At 42.2% G+C, this 27401-nt stretch overlaps 1 protein-coding gene across 1 annotated transcript; it reads left to right on the top strand.

Annotated features, from left to right (window-relative positions):
* Nucleotides 1–9438: 9438 nt before the first annotated feature.
* Nucleotides 9439–21825, top strand: LOC124254335. Its single transcript, XM_046688257.1, has 3 exons — nucleotides 9439–9464; nucleotides 17645–18227; nucleotides 21736–21825. Exons 1-3 carry the CDS (start codon nucleotides 9439–9441, stop codon nucleotides 21823–21825), a joined length of 699 nt encoding a protein of 232 aa, XP_046544213.1.
* The last annotated feature ends 5576 nt before the right edge of the window (nucleotides 21826–27401 follow it).

The raw sequence follows: 27401 nt of genomic DNA, 5'->3' as shown, positions 1-27401 counted from the left end.
AAAAACTTCCACGACCTAACGGGCAAAGTATAGAACAACTAGAAGCGCACATACAATCTGTGCCTAATGTGTGTATTGACCAGAGGTGAGGTGAGGTGAAATCGGGTTTTACGTCGTGCTTGAGAATATTTCGCTCATATGACGACGTGCATGCGTGTGTATGTGTATGTGCGGCTGCTTGTACTAGCCCAGACTTAAGCTGGTTTTATAGTGCTAGCCCACTGAGATACCATGCCGCAGTGAAGCATGAATACCCCACTCAGACACATTATACTGACTCCGAGCCGCCCAGTCCTTGTTGTACCCATTAATGCCGAGCGCCAGGCAGGGACCAACAAGTACCATATTTTACGTCTTTTGGTATGACGCGGTCGGGGATCGAACCCGCGACCTTCCGCTCTCCGGGCGGACGCTCTAACCACTACACCACGGAGGCGGTCGTATTGACCAGAACGGAAGGGGGACGTACGTGCATAGTGTCTACCCACTGTATACCACGGCGGTTAGACTAACAACCAGTCTCCGAAATGAACATATTTTACAGAAAAAAAGTTCAAAGTAAAAAAAATAAAATACAATGAAAAGGAGCCCTGCGACTGAAGCTGTGAAAATCAAGACTTGCCACATTAATGGCGAACTGGTTAAGAAGGACATTGGCATGAGGTAATAAGATTATTTAATGTTTGCAAACACACCCGCACATAACACGGCTTTATAGAATCCACCCTCGCGTAGCTCGTCTCCGTTACATTATGAAAGAATTGGCACTGTCGTGCCCTACAAAGATAGCGCTGTATTACAATATACCTGGTACCCGTTCTATTCAAGGTGGTCACGCACATGTCAGACAAATATCTTGAAGATGTCAAACAGGCGTTTCAATGAACCGGAAATGACGGATTCCCTAATTTCCGATGTGTAGTATGTAAGAATACTACCTATCCGGAGCACACAGAAGCTACCAAAATGCCACCATGCGACCCCGGAACTTCTCGTTCCACGTGTATAAACATATGTACCTCACCTCTCAACTCGCATGCGTGATAGCATATTTTATATTTAACGGAATGTTGCACTGAGACTAAGAATATGTTCACACAAATATTGTTTTACCCCGCACTAATCATTACTGTAACTCGCTGCGTTAGGAGAACGAGTTCATGACTAGATGAGCCCCGCTCCCCGCCTTCACGGTGCGCAGACGCACAGCCAGTCAGACGCACGTGACACATTGTAACCTCGTGACACGTCTTGTTAGTCGTCTGGATATTAGGCAGCTAAATTCTACCACAGGAAAATGTTGAAGGTGTAGGTTGTCAAAGGACAGAAGTTGCCCTGTCGTCCTAGGTTGTCAAAGGACAGAAGTTGCCCTGTCGTCCTAGAGGTCGCCTGAGCTGTGTTGTGTCATAAAAACGTATGATTGGGCATCTAAATTATGTGTAGAGGTTTGAGGACACCATACCCGTTTTCGTGGGTTTCACCAAAGTGGTTAAATGCTGAACCCTGAATCTCGAGGGCTTTTCTGCCACTATAGGTTCACTATCTTGGAAATAACTTGGACGCTGTGCACGGCGCTGTACACGGCGGTCTGTAAATAATGGAGTCTGGACCTGGCAATCCAGTGATCAACAGCATCGATCTGCGCAATTGGGAACCGATGACATGGGTCAACCAAGTCAGCGAGCCTGACCACCCGATCCCGTTAGTCGTCTCTTACGACAAGCATGGGTTACTGAAGATCAATATTCTAACCGAGACCTTCACGGGTCTCACTATCTTGGAAATAACTGGTACGCTGTACACAGCGGCATCAAACTAGACTCACTCAATCACTCAATCATGGTCACCCCCAGCTTTATATCTACACAGATGTCAATAGTATCAAACTGATACTCTCTAGAATCGTGAAAGAAATAGCTCTGTAATCATGACATGAGCAAAATGGTACTGGCGCCTTCTCTGCTCAATACTGCATGCAACATTTCACATGTGTTTGCTATTTGAAGTCAATATTCCAGCTGTTTCAATATCAATATACAAATATCAATATGTGTCAATGATCGAATCTGGAGCAGACAATCCAGTGATTGATATTTTCAGCTTCCATTTGCACATCTGGTATACGATGGACGAGCCTGACCACCTGACCCAGTTATTCGCCTGTTACGACAAGCATGGGTTGCTGGAGACCAGTAAGTCTGACTGACTGAGTTTAGTTTTACGCCGCTTTTAGCAATATTCCAGCAATATCACGGCGGGGGGACACCAGAAATGGGCTTAACACATTGTGCCCATGTGGGGAATTGAACCCGGGTCTTCGGCGTGACGAGCCAACGCTTTAACCACTAGGCTACCCCACCGCCCCCGAAGACCAGTAAGTAGAAGAGGCGAAAGTTGTCTTGATTCTTCCTGAAGGTTTTAAAGCAGATCGGGAGAGTTTTGTTTGGTTTTGTTTGGTTTTGTTTGGTTCTTGTTTAACGCCGCACTCTCCAATATTCCAGTATATGACGGAGGTCTGTAAATAATCGATTCTGGATCAGACAATCCAGTGATCAACATCATAAGCATCGATCTACACAATTGGGGTACGATGACGTGTGTCAACTAAGTCAGCGAGCCTGACCACCCGATCCCGTTAGTCGCCTATGACTACAAGCATGGGTTACCGAAGATCAATTCTAACTCGGATCTTCACGGGTATAAAGCATAGAGAGGGAGAGTGGGCTTTAATCTGCCTTCAACGTTTGGCGTTTATCCCAGTACGTCTGTATTATTTGGAAACTTTTAGCTGGAAGCTAGGAATAGTGGTGTGGTTCTGACAGCTGAGATTCGAACAAACTAACAGCAGATCCTGACAGGTAAGGGAGACAACTCTGCTTATGTCTCATGTTCTAAGCTCAAAGTTGAGCGAGTGTAAAATGAGTATTCTGGGTTATTCACGACATAAACTATGAAGAATTCGATAAAAATAATTTCGGTATGTTACTGCTTCCAATAATTATGACATATTTCATCTGAAGTACCACCTCCCTAGTCGACATTAAACTCCATGGACTAACTGAGCCTGGCTCCCCCGTGTATCCCCCTCCAGTGAATCATTTTTCAGAAATCCAATTTTCTTCAAAGATGACATTTATGTTTTAAGCCCGGCCGTTCATACTCAGATTTCTGTATTATGGTGTATAGATTTTTTGCGAGGAACTTAAATGCACTTAAGTGGCTTAAAATCAATCGTAACTATTCAATCTGATTAGAAATGGCACGTTTTTATAATGTGTATATCATTGCAGTAATCTCGGGGAGTCTGGCACCCTCTGGGAATGTTTTTTGTAGCAAATAAGAAAAAGTGCAAAATCTCAGTCACCCAGACGTTCTGTGGCTACGGTTCCCTGCAATCACTGACTGAGTGGGAAGTTGGGATGGGTGAGTGAGTGAGTGAGTGAGTGAGTGTTACGGCTGCTTTAAACCGCATTTCGGTTTTTTTACGACAGGCTTTAGTCGTCTGACATTTCGGTGAAACCCAAAGCATGGGTCTTTGCTCTAAGAGGATTTATAGACCAATGGTTCAATTCGATGAACAGAGTTGCGTCCCAGATTCTTATGGTCGTCGGTGTTCGATTCCTTCATTGTGAAGGCCGCCTCCGTGGTGTAGTGGTTAGAGCGTCCGCCCGGAGAGCGGAAGGTCGCGGATTCGATCCCCGACCGCGTCATACCAAAAACGTTAAAATATGGTACTTGTTGGTCCCTGCCTGGCGCTCGGCATTAATGGGTACAACAAGGACTGGTCGGCTCGGAGTCGGTATAATGTGTCTGAGTGGGGTATTCATGCTTCACTGCGGCATGGTATCCCAGTGAGCTAGCACTATAAAACCAGCTTAAGTCTGGGCTAGTACAAGCAGCCGCACATACACATACACACGCATGAGCGAAATATTCTCAAGCACGACGTTAAACCCAATGTCACCTCACCTCACCTTCATTGTGAGAGTCTTTCCGTATCAGCAGTGGATAGTTTACTGAAGTGGTAAGACGGGCATTATGTCCGGCGTTCCTCCTCACTCATCAGACTGACACGCTGTCCTAGTGTGAATACTCGTCATGCTGTTAAACGTCACATACTCACTCACTAACTCTTGGTCTGTGGATGCTCTGTAGCAGATCCGTTATGATTAGCAGGAGTATTGATACAACGCGATACTTCGTGCAACGATACGACTGATATTTCGATACAGACGGTGAAGAAATATGGGTTTATGCAGCTTTCAGTAATTCAGTGGCCACAGAAGTATTGTGGGCAGGTTGGGAATCGAACCCAGAACAACATGACCACTAGGTCACTCACCTGTGCCCGTGCATCTATGCAATAAACTATACACATGTAAAACATATCACATGTTTAATGAAAATGAATTGTTAATTTTTTCTTTCATTTACAAAATCTCTATTGTAAGCTTTCCAGCATGTGACAAGTTTACTGTTACTTGGCGTGAACACTTCAGTTGATGATGAAACCCAACGCCTGACAGGATCCGAATTTCCCCGTTTTATATTAAGCTATATATTACTACAAAGGGTTAAGTGATAGTGATACACCCCCGCGCAGGTATGCAGTCATGTTTGATGGTGGGTTAAAAAGAAACAAACCAAAATGGTTGTTCGATAGAGAGTTTTTTGATGTCGTTAGTAGTTGTATGCTGACCATGTCTACTCTGTTGCAGTCTCTGTTTTCAGGCTCGAACCGTCGTCATAACGCTGTTTGGCCAAATCCAAATCCTATTTTTGAGTGTCTAGCTTCATTTGCCTGCCGTTGTAATTGTAAAGGTTCAGTTGGATAAAGTTGAATTCAATTCAATTATTCATTTATTCGGTATTTTGGACATTTGGCCCAAAGTACAATTGATTGTGACGACATAGCCGTAACACGTGACAGGAAGAACATATGTACATCTTCATGACAAGGAAAACACATGTTTCATGAAAATTGCGACAGAATTTATGGTTGGGATATTTTTTGCATTGAGAACAGATAGACTTTTTGTAATTGATACTATGTAAATATTTTGTTCTGAGATCCGCATACCTTTCACATACAAATAATACATGGTATTCATCTTCGAGAACTCCCCCGCCGTGATAGATTACAACTTGTTCAGTCCAGAACTCATACAGCAATGTTTTCATTAGTACATTTTTTTGTCTCAATACATTTACTTCGAACGAATGCAATGCAATACGTAATTTACAGAATGCACGAATCAAGGTCTCATCGCTTAGTGCTGTATGGTATAGTTCAGGCTGTAATAATGATTTGAAGGTCGAGTAATTCTTTACAAATGTGGATGTGCAAAGTGAGTCATGCCAGACCTGGGAACCTATATCACGGGATCTTTGTGTAAAAGTACTGATAAACATTTGTATGTTTCCTGCATCTTGCGCTATCAAACATCCAAACATATGTTTACCATTGTCAAAACGTCGTACTTGAGAATGTTTCGCCAGTTAAGCTGGTTTTAAATGAAGCATACTCAGACACATTATACTGGCTCCGAGCCGACCACGGACACGCTGATCGGGGATCGAACCCATGTATCGCTCTACCACGCTCTAACCACTTTTCATCAAGCTTTTTGAGGAATAAATAACACTGGTGAGGATGGCGGTGTGATTCCATTCTTAATAATTTTAACCAAAACTTTACAACACGTATTCACGTTGGATAAAGCGCCACCATTGGAGACATGTAGAAGCCGAAACATAGTTTCTCGGACTCGGACGGTCCCCAAAACAGCCTTTGAGTGAGTGAGTGAGTGTGTTTTTACGCCGCTTTTAGCAATATTCCAACAATATCACGGCGGGGACACCAGAAACGGGCTTCACACAGTGTACCCATGTGGGGAATCGAACCCGGGTCTTCAGCGTTACGAGCTGACGCATTAACCATTATGCTATCCCACAGACCCTAAAACAGCTTGGTAACTCCCATGCCTGTGACTACTTGGGTTCTTATCTCGTCCATTGGGATCCGTTGGAGATAGTTTCTGTCTGTCTGTCCACTGTGTACCTGTCTGTATGCGTGTCTATATCTTTAACGCCGCACTCAGCAATGTTCCAGCTATATGACAACGGCCAGACAATCCAGTGACTGATATCATGAACATCTTCACAATTAGAATATGATCAACCACGTCAGGGAGCATCACCGCCCAATCCAGTTAGTCGCCTCTTACCACAAGCATGGGCTGCAGCAGATTAGTTCTGATTAGAATTTCTAGAATTTTCAAGCCAAGGCATAGTCTCTCGTAGCAAAGCAAATATATCCAAAAGGCCCACGCAAGTCTAGAAACTGTGGCAAGTCTAGATTTCCTCAGCTTCTGAAAATGAAGAAAGTCTCAGGGCTCCTTTTCATTATATATATTTTTGTTTACTATGAACGTTTTTTCAGTAAAATATGTTCATTTCAGAGACTAGTTGTTAGTCTAGCCAAGGCAGTAAATGCATGGCTGTGTTCCCAAACAAAATCCACTGAAGCATGAGTGTGCGTGGTGTGCGTAAACTCTATCCTGTTGGAATTCAACCTTATCAACGACCTTACGCACAGAGTATATCACGGCTGACCTGTAAACCTAATCACGATAACAAAGCCGTGTGATTTAATAATGATATCTGATTTGTCCAATAGTTGTAGGCAACGCCAGTCGACACTGTGACGGAACCCACTGTCGTGCTGTTCAATGGTACTCAGCTGGTACCTCACTGCGCATGTCTACATGCATGTTTCCGACCAATCAAAACCTCGTAACTTTACCTGACGTCACGCCAAAGACGCACGAGGTTGCATGTCATGACGTCATTGTGCAACATCACACATCATGACACTCAAGAAGTCTTTCCTATTGTCAGCTGATGATGATCCAGATTGATTCTTTAACACTTCATGCATCCAGAACGCTTTACAGTCAGTCAGTGTTTACATCAAACAGTCTAGTGACGACGTGTTGTAACATACGCGTACAGCCTAGAGCCAACGTGTTATAACAAACGGGTACAATCTAGGGGAAACAAGTTGTAACAAACGGGTACAATCTACGGGCAACAAGTTGTAACAAACGGGTACAATCTAGGGGCAACAAGTTGTAACAAACGGGTACAATCTAGGGGCAACAAGTTGTAACAAACGGGTACAATCTAGGGGCAACAAGGGTTGTAACGGGTAACAAGTTGTAACAAACGGGTACAATCTAGGGGCAACAAGTTGTAACAAACGGGTACAATCTAGGGGCAACAAGTTGTAACAAACGGGTACAATCTAGGGGCAACAAGTTGTAACAAACGGGTACAATCTAGGGGCAACAAGTTGTAACAAACGGGTACAATCTAGGGGCAACAAGTTTTAACAAATGTGTACAGTTGAATTTCAACGTGTTGCAACAAATGCTTACAGTGTAGCATTTACAGTTGTTGCAACAAATGTTGTAATAAACAAAGGGAAACAACGCATTGTAACAAGTGTGTACAGTCTAGTATGTACACGTGTTGCAACAAGTGTGTACAGTCTAGTATGTACACGTGTTGCAACAAGTGCGTACAGTCCAAACGGACACCATGTAACAATCGTGTACAGTCTAGTACTCAGGTCTTGTAACGGACGCGTACAATAAAGCCACACACACGTTGTGTGTGTCGCTACCGATATCTTAACACGTATGTACGTTAATCGTACCGCCAAGATCTCTTTGTGTCCGAGCTTAGTAGTGAAGTACTGATTACTCAAAGTTCCGTTATTCAGTCGTCGACCCTTCAGTAATCAAATCAAATCATTTTTTCAAAGGAATACTCAACTCAGATCCTAAGTAAACTTTTTGTGTTTGCTACCACTCATATAAAGCAGTGTCAGCCATTAGCTTAATCCTTAGGCTAAACATTATTTAGTCTTTACATTAGTCCGAACATGGGAGAATCACAACCGTGAAGCCTGTACAGACGTATGGTGCGTAACTAAATCTGTTCAGTATATTAGCTTAAACCTGCGTAATCCCGGCCCATTGTAGCCGGCCAATTTGGACGTTGCTGGCAAGAACATTCAAAGATGACACTGAAATTGTATAGTTGGGCTCGATAGCACATAAATCTCGCTAAAATCTGATAAGGTCGGGACAATACGTGTTGTCTCTCACTCGGAGTGGCCATTTTCCTGTTTTGACAGGGTCATGGGGAGACTGACAATGGGAGCGAGGGCCGATTACAAGCATATCTAGATAACGGTCACGCACACTGTGTTTACGGTTTTAAGTAACCCCTCGGGGTTGAGCACCATAATTACTTCTTTGTAACCTTTACTTAGCACGTTATACCTGCATACTATAGCATTACAACATCTTAAACCCTCAAAGCCGACTGCAGGTATTGTGTGTGCTGTTGGTTTTTTACCATAGTTCTGATATGCGGTTTCGGTTTTCAGAAGCTATGCTGGAAATTAATGGTTTGTGTTGGCGTATGAATTTCTCATTTGTCTCCCGAGGACCTTTTACTTAAATTAAAAAGACCTGAAAAAAATAGAGCAAAAGGGATGGCTTCTTTGGTATTAAGTTTTCAACTGTTTCGTGATAATAATTTCAAGTACAAGCGTCTCATGGATACAAATCTGAGCGGGTTCTGTTTGCGGTGGTTTTAGAGTAATGGAGGCTGATGTGTGAGGTGAGGTTACAGATGGACGTCAGATGACGTTAGTGTGTGTTGTGGAGCAATTTATTAATAAAGAAATGTATTGCATTTTTTTCAGAAAATGTCTTGACAGAACTACTGGGCAAGCTTCCTTTAACAAGAGAAAGATCTTTGGTTCTCCATGCTCTCATCTTCTTTGATGATGGGGACACAGGTGGCCCAGTGGTCTAAGGCGCCGTAATTCGCTGTGAGGAGCTCCTTTGACATGCCAGAAGTGTAAGTCTGAAAGTGTTCCACTTCCGGTTCGCCCCGATTGGTGTTTCTAGATTTGTCAGCATCATGCCCGTGGGTTTCACGTGGGTTGTGAACCTCTGAGACTTGTTCATTTGGGGGGTTTACTTCCACGTTGAACCGGGCCGTGATGTAACTGGAATACTGTTCAAAACGGCGTGAAACACAATTCACTCACTCACTTGACCGATGTATATCACAACACTGACGTATGTATAGTGTCCTATCAGCGACAGAAGTGCGTCCGATGTTGCTGTAGGTTTGCCTTGTCCGGTGATTTCTTTGTGTGTTTGTTGTCAACACCTCGTACAGTTGTATTCCAGCTCTATGACGGCGCCTGAAAGAAGTGGACTCTGGACCTAACAATCCGGTAATTGGTACTATGATCAGCGTCCACGACACTGGACGCTGACAGGACATCGACCGTGTCACACAGCGTGTGTCCGATGGCCTTGTTGCAGTTATATAATCGATAAGTTTAAGGAAATGCGATCAGATGCAATCATCACAAGGTTAGAATGTAGAATTGATCTCTTGCAGCCCATGCTTGTCTCAAGAAGCAGCTAACGGGAGCAGATGGTCTAGCTTTCTGACGTGCTTCATGCATGTCATCGTATCTCAGCTATACAGATCGATCGATGTCACTGGATTGTCTGGTCGTGACTTGATGCCCACCAACCGCACTTCTCACGTAGCGGGGGTAATACGTCAGGTTGGTCATAGTAGACAGACTAGCCCTGATAGTAATATCCCATTACGGGCTGCCTCGATAAAATAGGTAACCACTCCCGCAGTATTTCACTTGACGACGTAAAATCGCATCTCCACATTCAAGTAAATGTAGGTGAGAATCGAAGTGAGATAATCAAAGTACAATAAACTACGGTTATCCCGAACTCTAAGAGGCCGCTAATTCTAGTTCGTCATAACCGTACGTCGTTGTAGGATTTCGTCTGAAATGTGCGTTTAGTGGCCAGGACAAAAACCACAACAAAAACCACCAAAACCCCCCAAAACTGTTCGTTATATCCGACAGTTCGTTATAGGCGGGTTCGCCATGAACATAGTTTATTGTACAAACGTTGCCTACTGCCTTCTCATTCCGTAGAGTTCATGCCAAGGTCAAGGTCATATCAGCGACATATAAAACAGCACAACATGTCGGGATTAGTCATACAGCATTAAGGAACAGCTTTCCGATTTACGATACGAAAATCGTATGGTAAATTTTCGCCAATTTGTTGATAGTGCAAATAACTTGATTTCCACCGATAATGATTGCGTAAGCAAATCCTATCACTGAATCTATTGCATCAACGGCGATCAGTTCAGCTAAATACATATACGGTTTGCCGTCTGTTTATAAAGTGCATTATCGCCCATGCATCTTCACCACTACATCCGGGCGACGTTCTCTTGTTTACATCAGCCAATGAGAAGGAGGCTTGTATATTTGTCTCGCTCAGCACCAGCGTGATGAAAAGCAGATAGGCCACAACGCTCTTTAAAAGAAACGCCTTATTCTCCATCAGAATCTTGGAATTCGACCCTGATTGGATAGATCATAATTCAATACTTGATATAAGAACTGAGTCGGGTCTCTTTATAAGGCGATAGCCCCTATCTCCCATAATGCACTGCGGCAGGACTGCACGTGTAAATGTATACATGCGCACTAAGGGATAAAGGTCGGAGGTAGAGAGTTGCGTTGTGATTCATTGCTCTGACAAGAGAATATTGTCTCTTGGCGATCTGCACAACGACAGACCGAGGCACATATGCTGCAAAAATTCGACAGATGGTTGACACGAAGTACGTTTGTGGCTTTCTTACATTTTACACATATTTCCCGAAATTACATAGAAAGTTATGACGACAGGTCGATGCAATATATTAATGGCGGAATTCCGGAGGTTCCTGTTATTCCTTTGTGTGTCTCCTAAAAATACTTGTGCAGATTGTATGAAATGACAAACGGCGTGAGGTATTGTCAGATCTTTAATGTGATTATGTCGTAGACTCACACATCAAGATAGAGGAGAAGGGCTAATTAACAATCAAAGCGCATACACGAACGGGATGTTTAAAGAAGAACTATATACGCCGCAGTTTGTCTGTTTTACAGTCGGAACCATATTATTTTCCTTTCCGCCGTGACTGGAATGCTGTAGCAATAAACGATGCGAGTTTAGATTTTCCACAGGTTCTGAAAATACTATCTCCTGGACTTCAGTTTGCTTGTAGTTTCTTGTTGCCATCAAATGATATATTATCAGAAACCAAGGGTTAGTTCAACAGTGTCTTGTCCGATCTGTGTCCATTAAGGTGCCTTGCTTCCAACATGAAGTCTTTGTTCTATGTTAGTATGACAATAATCAACACTTAGATGGATGTGAATCCTGTAAGTGTTTGTTCTATGTAAGTATGACAATGATTAACTCTTAGATGGATATGAATCATGTAAGTGTTTGTTCTATGTAAGGATGACAATGATTAACTCTTAGATGGATATGAATCATGTAAGTGTTTGTTCTATGTAAGGATGACAATGATTAACTCTTAGATGGATATGAATCATGTAAGTGTTTGTTCTATGTAAGGATGACAATGATTAACTCTTAGATGGATATGAATTATGTAAGTGTTTGTTCTATGTAAGGATGACAATGGTTCACACGTAGATGGATATGAATCATGTAAGTGTTTGTTCTGTGTAAATAAGACAATGATTAACTCTTAGATGGATATGAATTATGTAAGTGTTTGTTCTGTGCATGTAACACAATAATTAACACTTAGAATGGATATGAATCATGTAAGTGTTTGTTCTATTTAAGTATGACAATAATTAACACTAATTATCATGTAAGTGTTTGTTAACAGACAAACTGGATGTTCAAGATAGTGTTGGTGTTAACTGTAGTTCTGTGAGCTTGTTAAATGGTTTATATTTCACGCATATGTCCATCGAGATTACGGCGGCCGGTAAAAATGTTTGGACCATAGAAACCAGTGATTCATATTTTGGCCGAGTGAAGGTTAAATCAATTTGGCCGACCACCTGCATGAGTGAGTGAGTGAGTGGGTGGATGATGTTTGCATGAGTGGGTGAGTGAGTGAATAGTTATTATGTGTAGTATTGCAGTACTCCGTTTATTAAATTCTGTGTGGTTCCATGCTTGTGAAGGGGATCCTGGCAATCCGACTGTTAGATCCAAAGTCAGCATATCAATGGGATCAACGGAATAATGGATTATCAGATCTATGTAAGTGAGTCGAGTCAGTCATATCTACTCGTATGTACATTTACGGAATTCATCCCGAATGCAGGTTTTCTGGATGGTTAGGTTTTCAAGTGTGAACATTCAGTTGGATTGCATAACTGAACTGTAAATGTCAACGGGCATCAAGTGCCATTAATGTAGCATTTAACAAACAGGAAATTATAAAGAAGATGGTTTCAGTTTTAACCTGCCGTTTAAGGCAGTTATTTATGTCAGGTCACCGAGTTGAAATTTCAAGATTCTATGCTGAAATTGGACATGTTAAGTAGACGATTCAAGGTAGACGCTAAGTCGAGTTTTAAAAATAACGATTTTGAAATTTCAAGACACTAACTTGACATTTCAAGATTATAACCTCCCGAAGTATATCCATATATTGTATACGTTTCGGTATTTCGTTACTTTGACTTGAAATTTCAAAATAGATATGTTTAAGTTTGAACATATTACTTTAAGCAATCATGCAAGAATGAAAACGTACGTCATCAAAATGTTTCCGTAGGTTATAGAAGTTACTGTTATCCAATTACATTGCAAACAAGTCTCATAGAATGTAGACACGACCTTGCCGAGCCATACTATCTCAGTCTCATAGAATGTAGACACGACCTTGCCGAGCCCCGAAAGGGTGACAGTCTCAATTCCATCTTTCTCCTCACACGTCCTCTCTAATATACGTGCAGTTGTGGCATGTAATTGCCCAAGTGGGGTATTTTCGAAGCAAAATGGTCCAAAATGAGGCATTTTTTGTAATTTTGATTAGAATACTATCACTCAATGGATTGGCTGACTGCGTCAGAATTGTGTTATCAATCAAACCTCTCGAACATGTGTTTTTCAAACGGACTTCAGCGTCTAAAAATCTAATTTTTTCATCGATTTTACAACAGAGCTACGTATTGTTTTTCGCAAAGTTTTCAATCAATTTCAGCTACGTCTGTGAAAAAACAGTTCGTGCTGTTGGCTATTGTATTTTCAGGCGCGTTTGATCCGAGGTCAATTTGTTTTCTTTCCATTTGCAAGGATATCGTTTACCATTGTATTTACAGACGAGAGTTTAATAATGTTACGCAGACATGTTAATTTTCCTTTGCAATAAATCCAATATGGTGGTTCCGGCTGAAGAACCGAGTTCCGTGTCACAGCGGTCAATCGTAGTCGAGGCGTTTATACAAAAACTGACTGAATCAGAATCATCTGAATTCTGTTAAACTCAGGTTTTCCGGAAACTTTCGAAAAGATCCTGTTTATAGACTTCTTTCAAAGTCAATGAGCTTGATAACTGGGAGCTTTTCACAAAGGAGATGTTTATTCTCGAAACAACTCGATTGCCCTTCGGGTGATTCCGTTTAAAATCGGAAGTGAATAAATGTTTTTATGAAATATGTACACATAAACTTCTTTTGTTGTGTTAAATGAATGTACAGGCTAAAGGATTTGATTCAAAATATTATGCACTTTGTGAAGCCAGGTCTTCATGTTCGCAGCCACGAGATTGGATATTCAATTTCTGCAAACGATGAGTCCCAAATTTCTCTAACCTCTTTTGTGTAATATACATGTTGCTTTATCAGAATCACGGTACTTCCATCAATGAACGTAGAAAAAACACGGTCTCGCGGTACCCATAACTACAGTCACCCACTACTACGGCTGACAACAATCATGAGCTTCCTCCATCTACATCCGTCTGTGAGATGCACAAAGTGAATTTCGGTTTCAGCCTCAAAGAAAGATTCACTTTATCACGTCAACCAGAATCTAAATGGACGTTGATAAATCGGAAAGTCGTAAATAACAACACGATGGCACTGAATGATCTACAGAGGGAAAATCAATAGCAAAAAGCCTTTATTCGCCTGCCAAGTCATATAACAGGCTAATATTGAGGAACAGTTCATTAAAGATGCACACACACAGACAGGCAAGGACAGAAAAGCGGACACACACAAAGACATACAACCACACACATAAAGCACGCACGCACACACGCACACCTGTGTATATAGCGAAAACCTGGACCTATCTTCTCCATGGACCCATGTGACTGGGGGGCCATTGCCAGTCTCAGCTTCCTGTCTAACCCGAAAACCTAATAAGAAAGTAAGATTGTTTATGGATAACAACTTCTTTTATTATATACTGAGTCAAAAAAGAAACCTCACATTCTTTCTTCAGGGCACTATAAAAGAACAAGGGATGGTAAGATGGTTAAATTGTTATTATTTCATTGCTGAGATATGTGTGATGTACACGATACACTGACAGTGCCATAATCAGTTCCATTAGGCTACACCGCCGTTCCAAAACATGGGTATACAGAATGTCAAGTCACAAGAATAAAAATGCGAAATTTCTCAGTTCAATATCGTGTATGGCCGCCCCGCGCATTCACCACTGCCAAACACCGTCTCCTCATCGACTGCCTGATGCTTGTGAACACGTGGTTGGGGATTCTGCGCCATTGCTCTTGCAAGGCAGCGCCAAGTTCCTGCAAATTCTGAGGTTGGTTCCTAAGACCACGAAGCCTTCTTCCAAGTGCATCCCAAACGTGCTCTATTGGATTAAGGTCAGGGGACCTCGATGGCCAGTCCATGACTTTGATTCCAGCGTTTTGAAGGAAATTTCGTGTCAACATCGCGGTATGCGGCCGAGTATTATCATGCTGGAACTGTAGACCTGGGCCATGAGCCGCCATGAAAGGAACGAGTTTAGGGGTGAGCACCTGGTCGCGGTAAGCAGCAGCTGTGAGGTTTCCACGGATGACCAGAAGTCGGGAACGGTTGTTCCCACAGAAAGCACCCCACACCATGCAACTTCCGCCCCCGAATCTGTCGACTTCCTGTACACAACATTGGGCATACTGTTCACGACGTCGTCTCCAGACTCTATGCCTGCCGTCCGCGAATCTGAGGGTAAACCTGGATTTATCGCTAAAGACGACTCGATTCCAGTCTCTCTGGGTCCATCGGAGGTGACGTTGGGCCCACAGCAGACGTTGACGTTGATGGAACGGCGTCAATATTGGCCCACGATATGGACGTCGAGAATGGAGATTGGCAGCCCACAACCGATTTCGAATGGTCTGTGAGGACAGTCGACCTCTAAACAATTCAGCCCTTGTTCGTGTAGCCGGCAGAAATCTGTCACGTAGGTGACGTAGGACGATTTGACGGTCTTCTGCTCGTGACGTCACACGTGGACGACCCGGCCTTGGGCGATCAGAAGTGGTGCACATTTGACAATCTTGGCATTTCAAGTACCGTTAGAACTGTGGTTTAAAAGTGTTTTCTCAATTCTTGAGGCCAATGCAAACACGTGCATATGAAGAAAACTTCGATGCGAAGATCACGCGATCGACTGCACGTGCAAAACCTGATTTGGCACTAACGTCATTTGCACGACGAATGGATGGGTTTGAGTGGGTAAGATAGGGATCCCATTTCGGATACATAGATGTATCATCAGAGAAAAATAATTCATTATTTTAAATTACATTTTGTGAAGTTTCTTTTTTGACTCATTATATATGATGCGACGTTTCGGTATGGATTCTTATACCGTTGTCAAGCAAGAGTGAAGTACTGCAGCACAGAACAGAATTATATACATCAACAGGGATTAAGTAATAACAACATGTAGGTATGAATCAAGGGGATTAACAACAACAACAAGGCACGGTGGTAATAATGTAGTGACAATAGGAGGAAGCCAATGGTCCTAGAGGCAGAAACAAAATATAGACAGACAGACAGACAGATTTTATTCAGTAATATTGGCCAACTGGCCCATGTTACAATTGTTGTTACAACACTTTTGTTGTCACGTCGTAAGAAAATAGAAAAGCTATATTTAAACACTGTTTCAAACATTTTTGGAGAATACACATTTCAGAAATGTTGCTATTGCTTTAACGGTATGTCTATTTTGTGAATTAAATAAATTTATCATTTGGGATTTACATACATATTTGCCATCGAGAAATCTTAAATACTTTATTCTCAAATCATTAAATTCTGGACATTGTAGTAAAATATGAAATTCATCCTGGACTTGTCCGCTGTTACAATGGTTACATAAGTGTGCTGTCTTTCAGCATCCTTATTTCGTCTGGTTGCATTTACATTCAAATTATGTAGAGAAATTCGGACTTTACAAAATACCTTCAGTAACGTCTTATCATGAAACAGGTATGTAATATACGCTTCAGGGTAAAATCCTAATTTTACAAGACTATAATTTCTTAAAAAATGTGAAGCTTGTACATTTCCTCGCCAATTTTGGACAGAAATATCAACTAATCTTTGCTTGAACACATACAAGAACAATTTTTCATCTCCAACATTTTGGTATAACCATACGTGTGAATACCCACAGGCAAACAGTAAGAGACGGATATCTGAAACCCAGTTCCTTTTACCTCTGTCATCCAGTTCTTTCAACATGTTATAACATTGATGTGGATATCTGTTTACACCCATTCTAACCAATTTAATCCAATATTTAACAGCTCTGTGTCTACTTAAAACAAACATATTGGTACGACCAATTTCGCCTAATATTGCCTTATTCGATGCGAATTTCCCAACACACAAGAAACGTTTGAAATAGGATGTTTGCACCTTTTCAATACAGTCATGATATTTAAGGCCCCATATTTCCGATGCATACAACAAAATAGGTGCAATTTTACTATCGAAGATATTACATGCTGTCGAAAAAGACAAGAACTTGTTGTTATGGAACAGTCTGTATACAGGGAAAACAGCTTTAGAAGCCTGCAATGCAAGAGTACGACACGCTGTTGACCAAACCAGCCTGGATGAGAAAATGATGCCTAAATATTTATAATACGATACAATTTTTAATTTTATACTACCAAATGTCCATTGTTCATTTTTGGCAACTATTCCCCCGTTTCTGAATACGACTACATTTGTCTCATCCAAATTTAATTCCCCATTTAAAACAAAATGAATGCAGGACATTTAATTGCCTTTGCAAATTTAGAACAGTATAGGAAAATAGAACAACATCATCGTCAAACAGAAGCAGTATAATATTAATTATATCCTGAGATACAAATATACCTTGGGGACATTTTTCATACAGTTCATGTCCTAATTCATTTATGAAGAAAATGAAAAGAATGGGGGGGACAAAATATACATGGCTGATGAGATTAATTAGCAATGATAGCTGGAGTGCTCTAATCTGTTGTTTTTATCAGTTCATTGTATGCAGAAGGGATGGGATATCCCTGGTCTCTGTTGATTGAGGGCTTCTGTCTACCAGGGATAACTCATCCCTTCTGTATACAATGAGCTGATAAAAACAACAGATTAGAGCACTCCAGCTATAAAAATCCACAAGACCCCACTCAAGGCCAGACTGCTTGTGTGCTCTAGAGACAATGTGTTCTACAGCACCGCCCAACACCTAACGGAAATCCTTGCCCCACTCGGAAAAACAGCGGACTCCTTCATCTCTGACTCCACGGATTTCTGTACCAAACTCCTGAAAATAACCGAAGCAGACCAGATCCTGAGTTACGATGTTGTGGACCTCTTCACAAGTGTCCCCATAGATGAAACTCTCCAAATCCTCCGCCGACGCATCTCTGAATTAGAAACCCCCCTTGACACCAACCTCACCGCTGACTCCATCATTGCCCTGACCTCTGCCTGCATCACCTCCACTTACTTCACCTGGGGAGACGACTACTATGAACAAATCTCCGGCCTGCCCATGGGCTCCCCTCTGTCCCCAGTACTCACAGAACACTACATGACCTCCTTCGAACAGCAAGCACTTAGCACCTCAACCAACAAACCAACCTGCTGGTACAGGAAGGTCGATGACACGCTTGTCATTCTTTGTCAAGACCAAGATCCAGCAGCCCTCCTGCAACACCTCAACCAACAGCACCCCTGGGTCCAGTTCACCGTAGAAACAGAATCCAATGGTCAACTTCCCTTTCTAGATGTCCTCGTAACCAGAACCCCAGCTAACAAGATCCAAACCAGTGTCTATAGAACGCCAACCCACTCCGACCAATACATTCATTTTGACTCCAACCACCCCTTGAGAACCAAAACTGGCATTATCTCCACCCGCACCAGACGACCCATCAACCTCTCCTCCACCAGTCCCACTACAGAAATACAGCACGTCCGCCATGTCTTCACCAAGTTCAACCACTACCTGTCAAAGCTAGTCGATGAACTTATCAGCTCCACACTCCACCCAACAAGAAAACCGGCCTCCAACAAACCTGAACCAGCACATATTCGTATCTCCCTCCCCGTCATAGGAAAGACCTTCCACCACATCAGCCGTCTCCTGAAGCGACAAGCAGGCATCGAAACCTACTTTACCAGCTCTACACCGCTGAAAACCTTACTGAAAGCTAATGGCAGGAACACCTCTAAACGACAACATCAACCCAAAGGTGTTGTCTACAAAATCAACTGTGACTGTGGCGAGGCCTACGTAAGCGAAATCTCCCGGCCTATAAATATCAGAATCAAATAACACTTATCATCTACCACTAAATCTGACAGAAAATCAGCAATATCAGACCACATCATCAACTGTCCCGATCACAACATAATTTGGGACAACGTAGAGATATTATCGAAAAACCACCAGGACTTCACCAAAAGAAATCTTGCAGAAGCAGTTCAAATCCGGAGACACTAGCCCTCAATCAACAAATACCAGGGATACCTTCTGCATACAATGAACTGATAAAAACAACAGATTAGAGCACTCCGGCTATCATTGCTAATTAATCTCATCAGCCATGTATATTTTGTTTCTGCCTCTAGGACCATTGGCTTCCTCCTATTGTCACTACATTATTACCACCGTGCCTGGTTGTTGTTGTTAATCCCCTTGATTCATACCTACATGTTGTTATTACTTAATCCCTGTTGATGTATATAAATAAGTCTGTTCTGTACTGTAGTACTTCACTCTTGCTTGACATCGGTATTAGAATCCATACCGAAACGTCGCATCATATATAATAAAAGAAGTTGTTATCCATAAACAATCTTACTTTCTTATTAGTCACCAACTTCTAAATGCCAACCAAACAGACCTTAAACCTAATCCTAATTCTAATCCAAACTCTATTCCTAGCACTAGAAATAGTTCTAGTCCTAATCCTAACCCTAGTTCTGTCCCGAACCATAATCCAAACCCTAGCCACAGCCCTTGTCTTAACCCTTCCCCAACCCAAACCCTAGCCCTTGTCTTAACCCTTCCCAACCCAAACCCTAGCCACAGCCCTTGTCTTAACCCTTCCCTTTTATGTAAAAAGGAAATGGTCAAGCAGAGTGTGCCAAACCCTAGCCACAGCCCTTGTCTTAACCGTATTGGTTTTCTTATCCCCAACCCAAACCCTAGCCACAGCCCTTGTCTTAACTCCTTTTTTATCCCCAACCCAAAACCTTTAGCCACAGCCCTTTGTCTTAACTACTTCCCAACCCAAACCCTAGCGGAATACCGGAAGATGTCCAGCTAACTATGTGTGGGCAAATGCCCCAACCTAAATTCTGTATAGCCACAGCCCTATGTATAACTGTTGTACCCCCTGTCCCCAACCCATTTCTGTTGTATCATGTGCCACAGCCCCATATGCCTTTGTACCTTTATGGAGGAAACCCAAATATCTAGCCATCAGCCCTTGTCTTAACCTTTTCCCAACCTTTCTTAAACCCTAGCCACAGCCCTTGTCTTAAACTCTTCCCCAATCCAAACTCCTATCCACAGCCCTAGTTATAGTCCTAATCCTAACCCTAGTTCTGTCCTGAACCATAATCCAAACCCTAGCCACAGCCCTTGTCTTATAACACAGCCAAAACCTGTCTTTAACCCCTTCCCCAACCCAAACCTTAGCCACAGCCCTTCTCTTAACCTCTTTCCCCAACCCAAACCCTATCCACAGCCCTTGTCTTAACCCTTCCCTAATCCAAACCCTAGCCACAGCCCTTGTCTTAACCCTTCCCCAACCTAAACCCTAGCCACAGCCCTTGTCTTAACCCTTCACCAACCCAAACCCTAGCCACAGCCCTTGTCTTAACCCTTCCCCTAACCCAAACCCTAGCCACAGCCCTTGTCTTAACCCTTCCCCAACCCAAACCCTATCCACAGCCCTTGTCTTAACCCTTCCCCAATCCAAACCCTAGCCACAGCCCTTGTCTTAACCTCTTCCCCAACCTAAACCCTAGCCACAGCCCTTGTCTTAACCCTTTCCCCAACCCAAACCCTAGCCACAGCCCTTGTCTTAACCCTTCCCCAATCCAAACCCTAGCCACAGCCCTTGTCTTAACCCTTCCCCAACCCAAACCCTAGCCACAGCCCTTGTCTTAACCCTTCCCCAACCCAAACCCTAGCCACAGCCCTTGTCTTAACCCTTCCCCAACCCAAGCCCTAGCCACAGCCCTTGTCTTAACCCTTCCCCAACCCAAACCCTAGCCACAGCCCTTGTCTTAACCCTTCCCCAACCCAAACCCTAGCCACAGCCCTTGTCTTAACCCTTCCCAACCCAAACCTTAGCCACAGCCCTTGTCTTAACCCTTCCCCAACCCAAACCCTAGCCACAGCCCTTGTCTTAACCCTTCCCCAACCCAAACCCTAGCCACAGCCCTTGTCTTAACCCTTCCCCAACCCAAACCCTAGCCACAGCCCTTGTCTTAACCCTTCCCCAACCCAAACCCTAGCCACAGCCCTTGTCTTAACCCTTCCCCAACCCAAACCTAGCCACAGCCCTTGTCTTAACCCTTCCCCAACCCAAGCCCTAGCCACAGCCCTTGTCTTAACCCTTCCCCAACCCAAACCCTAGCCACAGCCCTTGTCTTAACCCTTCCCCAACCCAAACCCTAGCCACAGCCCTTCTCTTAACCCTTCCCCAACCCAAACCCTAATCCTAACTTTAACTTTAGTCGTGAGCCTATTAAATCCTACTGCTTAAACCTAAGGGATGTTTCTGTATAACTCAGACACCTCACTCGAATCATCGAGACAAAAGTAAACAATCTTTGCAAGGCAATAAACGTTATTCCAGTCGGTGGTATATATTGTTCTGTTGAATAAATCTGATCCTGTTTATTCAGCTCCATCCATCATCTTCCGTTTAACGGCCATATATACACAGAAGAATACTGAACCAGAAACATTCTCTGAAAACATTCCGCATCACTGGCTGCTGTTGATGATGTTGGGAAACGTACATAATCGCCTTGGCAACGTTGTACGCGAATTACACTTCTTGTCTGTTACAGAAATAAACTTGTCAGGACTCACACTTCAAAGAACGTAAGAACCATTTTAAAGTTATAGTTCATAATATGTTGAATTTGAAATATGTTTTTGCTTTATGGGACTATTCACTAAGCCTCTAGTGTAGGGCCTGCTTAACTGTTAGTTAGTCTCCATTCACTGTGGGGCTTCACCTCACTCACTCAAGTACCTGATGGCGTCTGGTTGCCAGGATCAAGTGCTGCTCCGGCGTCTGGTTGCTAAGGGCAACTTACTGGGTATCCATTGGCTTGGTCTGCCTGACAGTCCCGGCACCACATAACCTCCCTTCCACCAGCCCTTACTGTAGTTCGAAAGCCTTCAAATTATGAATAAAACCCTCCCGGGACTCCATATAAATTTAAATGGAATTCTGTGTTACTATGAAAAATATATGTTTTCAAGGACTGAGCGCAAGTCTGGCACTGGTTCTGTTTCTGTCTGCAACATACAGCTGAATTCTGCCGTGACGTATGGGGCAGTACATCTCCCGCAAAATTACATTACACAGCTATTGGAATTAATTTAAACTGCCATTTAGCTTCTCCATTATCGATGGTGCAATTGTTATTGGATTACGTTCTTGCAATGTAACGCCGTGTATTTGTGTGATATAGTTTGATATTGGATCAAAGAAAGGGGGGGGGGGGGGGGATTGGGAATTACGGAATGTCTGCTTCAATATGTCGGTACGTGTCCATATTGTAATGTTTGACCAGATGGTCTCTGGTTTGACCTATCATTTGTCGTTTTTTCCCGTCCTATCCTGTAACAGAAGATATAGCATCATGAATACAAATTTCTTCGAAGTCCGTCTCAGATTTTTTTCTGCATAATGTTACATTACCAAAACATGCTAAAATAAATGTCCGAGCTTAACCCAATTTAGAAATCTGCTTTCCTAAAATACGATATTCTCCAACCAAATATAGCGTGCTACAAACACGTCTGTTTACAAGGATTGAGAAGCCCCACCCCCTGTCCCCCTTACCAGGATCCCCGGCTGCTAGTTGTACGCTTCATGTAACCACGTCATCACAGTTACTACGTTAGTTGTACATTATTCAGTACAACAGAGACCTAATCTGACAATACGACGTCCTATGACAGAGTCCAGTCTCGGACCACGTCATCCTGTTGGCACTGACCGTTGCTGTATGTCGATCCAAATTTAGTTTTGCTTTTAGGCGCCCTGACAAATGGACTTAAACCAAATATTTATGTCTGCTTAAATTTGTTGGCGGACACTTGTCGATATTTAGTTATCATCGTGTTCTATGCTTGAAGAAATGGCAATGTAATTTCTTTATTTCAGAAATATATCAGAATATGGAGCAATATGGCTTATTATATTAATATGCTTATATGGATTTCCTGTTTGTTACATATGTCTTTGGATTTATTGTTCATTTGGCTATAAAGCAAATATTGTTTGATGAATATGCCGGAATATGAATTTCTTGTTTGAGGAATATTGAAAGGGCTATCATGGTACTGTAGCCGAAAGACATACCTCCCTTCTCATCTTAACATATTGGTGATGTCATAGCGCTACGTGCGGGTGTGAAAGAGCCCGTAAAGTAATGGACATAAATATACGCATGGAACAAACTATCGCAACACCTATCATATAAACCCTTATATAACCGTTTATATTTATATACATGTAATAATTTATGCGCTCGGTACATTGATTTTAGGGGAAACACCTGCTACGATCAAAGACGACCATCACGTGCAATACGTGATCCAATCATTAAGCAAATATTGTGTTTATTATGTTTAAGTAAACTGTTCTTACAGATCGATAACAATTGATTTCGTTGTTTATTGACAAATATGGGGCCTCCTCAACTGACAACTGCTCAAATGTATTAGTATACATAATGCTGATTGGTTTTTTTTGCAAGTGATGTGTCATCCATCGGCCAGTAAGCATCAGTAACTGATGACGTTAAGGACCGCCAGCGTTCAGGTCGACCAAGAGTGGCAGCTCCGAGGGAGAATACAGCCCTTCTGAGTCACAATACTTCTTCCATGCATGTCAAGCGGTATGTTATGTTTGTCTAACAGAACGGTCCGACATCGCCTGACATTGGCCGGGTATAGAGCCAGACAACCTGTCAAACGTTTCCAGAACACAAAGTAGCAGGACTAGTTTGTTTTGGGCGCCGCAAAAATGAAACATTTTGGAGCAAGCACCGTTTGGCGGGTGTTCTTTGATTGTGTGGGGCCGCTCACATGACTGTAAACTTGACCCTGTGACCATCAGGCAAATTCTGAACGGTTCATCACTGCTATCCCAGATGGGGTTGTTGTACCACATTTCTATGACCATCCTCTGAACACAAGGCCAGTCTTCATGGACGACAATACCAGGCCAGATAGTATTACGTCACTAGTAGGTTATAGCAAATCTACCTCGTCCCGCCAGCAGTCGAGGTCTTAATCCAATGGATTATGTTTGGGACATATGACTTTCAGAATACTCCAGAAAGGTCCTCCTGTACAAACTGTATTGGAACAAACCCTCCTTCAAGATTTAAATGCAAGACCTCAACGTCAAATTCAACTTCTGATACAGTTAATGAGGAGGAGGGTCCGTGATGTAAAAGAAGTTGGCGGGGGTTACGCGACATTTTGACATTGTGTTCTTCTATTTATACGCTTGTGGTTCCTTGAGGTTTTGTATGCCAGAATGTCTTGAAGACAATTATCAGCAATACGACATAAGCCAATTTTCTCACGTTTCCTTCTCTATACAGTTTGTCGTTCTTTTTTAGTTTAGATCTGCCATTTACTTATTCCTTTAATGATCAGTTTAACCAAATATTACCATAAATTGAGATTTGGGTATGTTCTTTTGCCATGGTTAATGGTAACATAAGGACATTAAGATATATGTCAGGTGTTGCGATACGTCTTTCCATGTGCATATAAAAAATACTGCTTTTCGTAATTGTTCCAGGTTTGCTCAATATGTCTGCATGTTTAGGTCTACGTCTTGGAAGAAAATTCTGGGTTCCGTGCTGGAACGGTCTGAGACGGTTAGACTCAGACCTACCCATGCATTCGCAAAACAGAAGACCATTGACTCTTCGAAGGTGCTATCGAGTATAAAACACTAAATATAATAACCTTTGTCTCACATAAGAGCTATCAATGCACACGCGGTTAAATAGAAAATTAAATTGTACTAAAACGATCAACAGGAAAAGAACATCATATTACTTCATAGATTCTTCTCATGCAGATAAAAGAGGAATAATAGCCTTGCTATGTCACGCATCCCTATAAAGAGAAACGGGCCCTTTGAAAACGCAGAAGAAATGAAACTACTCTCCTCCATCCTCCAAGATCTCAAATACAGATACAGAACTCGTGTCGGACCATGATGCAAAAATAATTAGGATTAATCACGCTTGGCTTTGATGAACGGAAATTGAGCGATGGTATCTGTCATTCTCGCTTCCGTAAAGCATGACGGGAAGTACATACAAGAGGTACGTTTCACAATGATGAATGGTACTTAATATTGGGAACGTCATTTTTGGTGCTTTGAGTACCGGTTTGAAAGATTTGATCTTGATTTGACGTGTCTCTGTTTATCTGCCAATTTCCCGGTAAAGTGGCGGCGTGTGTTTTCTTGGCCAACAAACACATGGAGTGGTTATTTGGGCGATAAAGATATTCGTTTTCAATGTGCAGCCATGATAGTAAACTAGGAACCGAATGTATAGTTCTCTATTTCCCTGTCACTCTGAACAGCTCTCTTTTAGCAGATTCCTATCGTGTGTCTGCCCAAGTCTCTTGAGATCCAGGAACTTCCTGGCAAAGGAAAATTGGATTTGACCAAAATCTTACAAACTTTCTCAAACTTTAGAAATCCGTTGCCGAAACACTACAGACGTAAGGTCCAAACCACAACTATGATATTCTTATCGGGATACATCATCACGGAAAATATAACAATTTCATATGTTCATATTTCTTGATTTACAGGCCATCAAGTATTGGTCTATGTTTTGTTATGTCTTTTGCTTTGTACTGTTGTCACCTACATCGTTGTAACCACGACGCCGCATGTTGCAATTGTACCCTGTAAGTGTAGTATTATTTAAAGTACCGGTTAATTTGGATCAACTTTCAGGGCGATGCAGCTGTCGTATCAATGTTTCAATGAAAAGTGGTTACTTTGATTTGAAACCTCTGTTTGACTAACATTAATTTTAACATTGAAATTGTTGTTAACATCTCTTTGTACATTATTATTGCTGTTGTTGCTGTCATACTTATTATAACAACAACAACAGCAGCAGCAGCAGCAAAAGTACCATTGTTCCCGAATGGTGCACCGCCACCTAAATAATTAAGGAAGATATGCAGTAGAATCCCGTTACCTGAGGCTTGGGCTTATTGTGTTTGTAGAGGCAAGGCTTTCCTTCAATCTATATTCAACAGTGTTCTAACGTAAAAAAATATGATGAACATCTTCCGCAAGTTACAGCGCAAAACAGTCGGAGGAAGACAAATGACAAAATATATCTTCTGTTAAAATGTTATGAATAAGCGAAGAAAATTACGAATGCCTAAACTCTCTGGATTTTTTTCAGATTTTTGGTGACGAATCAGACAATTTTATTTTGAATTATTTATTTATTCTATGAATGGTTGTTTGAGGAATGTATACTTACACACAGTGTGCCTGGCCTCATGTCGTGGTTGTCAATGCTGACCTGTCAGTTGATTGTCGGTGGGTATTCAGGTGAAACTGTGGAGCGCTACTCACGTATCGACCTGAATTAAAATACATGGCCTCGATGCAGTAGCTATATCAAATCCACTACAACTGAACGTCAATTAATGTTACTTACCCTTCTCCAGTATCCATTTGATACTACTACTGCTACTACTACTACTACTACTACTACTACTACTACTACTACTACTACTACTACTACTACTGCTGCTGCTACTGCTACGGTATGGTTCCCGTAACTTGCTCTTTTTTTCTTGGATTCAACTCGAAAAATAATATACATAATATAAATTTCAGAAATTTCACTTCTAAAAAATCGCGTATCCAGTAATTCACTGTAAATCATTTGCTATGTATTATTCTGTTTAATACTATACACTGCATATCTGATGCTTCTCTCCACCCCCTAGGGCCCGGGGCTCACTGTAATTAAATGGTCCTGCTTCAGATCTGTAGAACCTGCCCCAGAACACTGCAATATTTAATCCTGGTTGTACACCCATTGCCCGCTTTAATGGCCAGGACACTGGAGCCAGACAGTCTGGTGGCCCGCAATCGTGATCTTTATTGCTTTAATTATGTGACAATGAAACCCAATCAGCTCGGATCGTCTCGGTAGGGTAACGCTGGACGACACAGATCACTGATGCCCTTATCGCTATCTAAAAAGCCTTGATTGAATCTCGCTGATCGGATGTCATAGACGCCAAACGTTAGACTGAACTTGAATTTCAATGAAGATTTAACATGAAACTATTAATGAGATTTTTGGCCTGGTTCTCTACTGAAATTATTACAATTTCCATGCATTTCCCTCCTGCATTGAACCCCGCGTTTACCCTTCGGGATATTAATTATTTGTGTGTCAATCCAGTACTTCATTATGTTGGTTTCTCTGCGGAGAGATTGGAGTCGTGTTCTTGTTGGGAGGCTGTGTCTGATACAGGAGAGCAGGAAGTCGTTCGAGGCACTGCCACAATCCTCGCTTCAGAGTTACCTCCCCTCAGTGTATATGATCCGCCGCTTCCGGGTTTGAATCCGAGATTCATCAATATTGTCCGCTTATCTAGACTTGCCTCTTTCAAGGATAGAATTACTAT

Source organism: Haliotis rubra, unplaced genomic scaffold (genome assembly GCF_003918875.1).
Source record: "Haliotis rubra isolate DU_JTF1 unplaced genomic scaffold, ASM391887v1 Scf570, whole genome shotgun sequence".
In the NCBI taxonomy this organism is placed as follows: domain Eukaryota; kingdom Metazoa; phylum Mollusca; class Gastropoda; order Lepetellida; family Haliotidae; genus Haliotis; species Haliotis rubra.
This window is presented reverse-complemented; position numbering and strand designations above follow the sequence as displayed.

Bases quoted from the DNA above. Each gene is read 5' to 3' on its own strand.
- LOC124254335 (XM_046688257.1), top strand. From the start codon at position 9,439: ATGCGATCAGATGCAATCATCACAAG. The intron at 9,465-17,644 runs GTTAGAATGTAG...TGTGTGCTCTAG, and splicing joins TCAGATGCAATCATCACAAG to AGACAATGTGTTCTACAGCA. The intron at 18,228-21,735 runs GTAACCAGAACC...TCTGGTTGCCAG, and splicing joins TTCCCTTTCTAGATGTCCTC to GATCAAGTGCTGCTCCGGCG.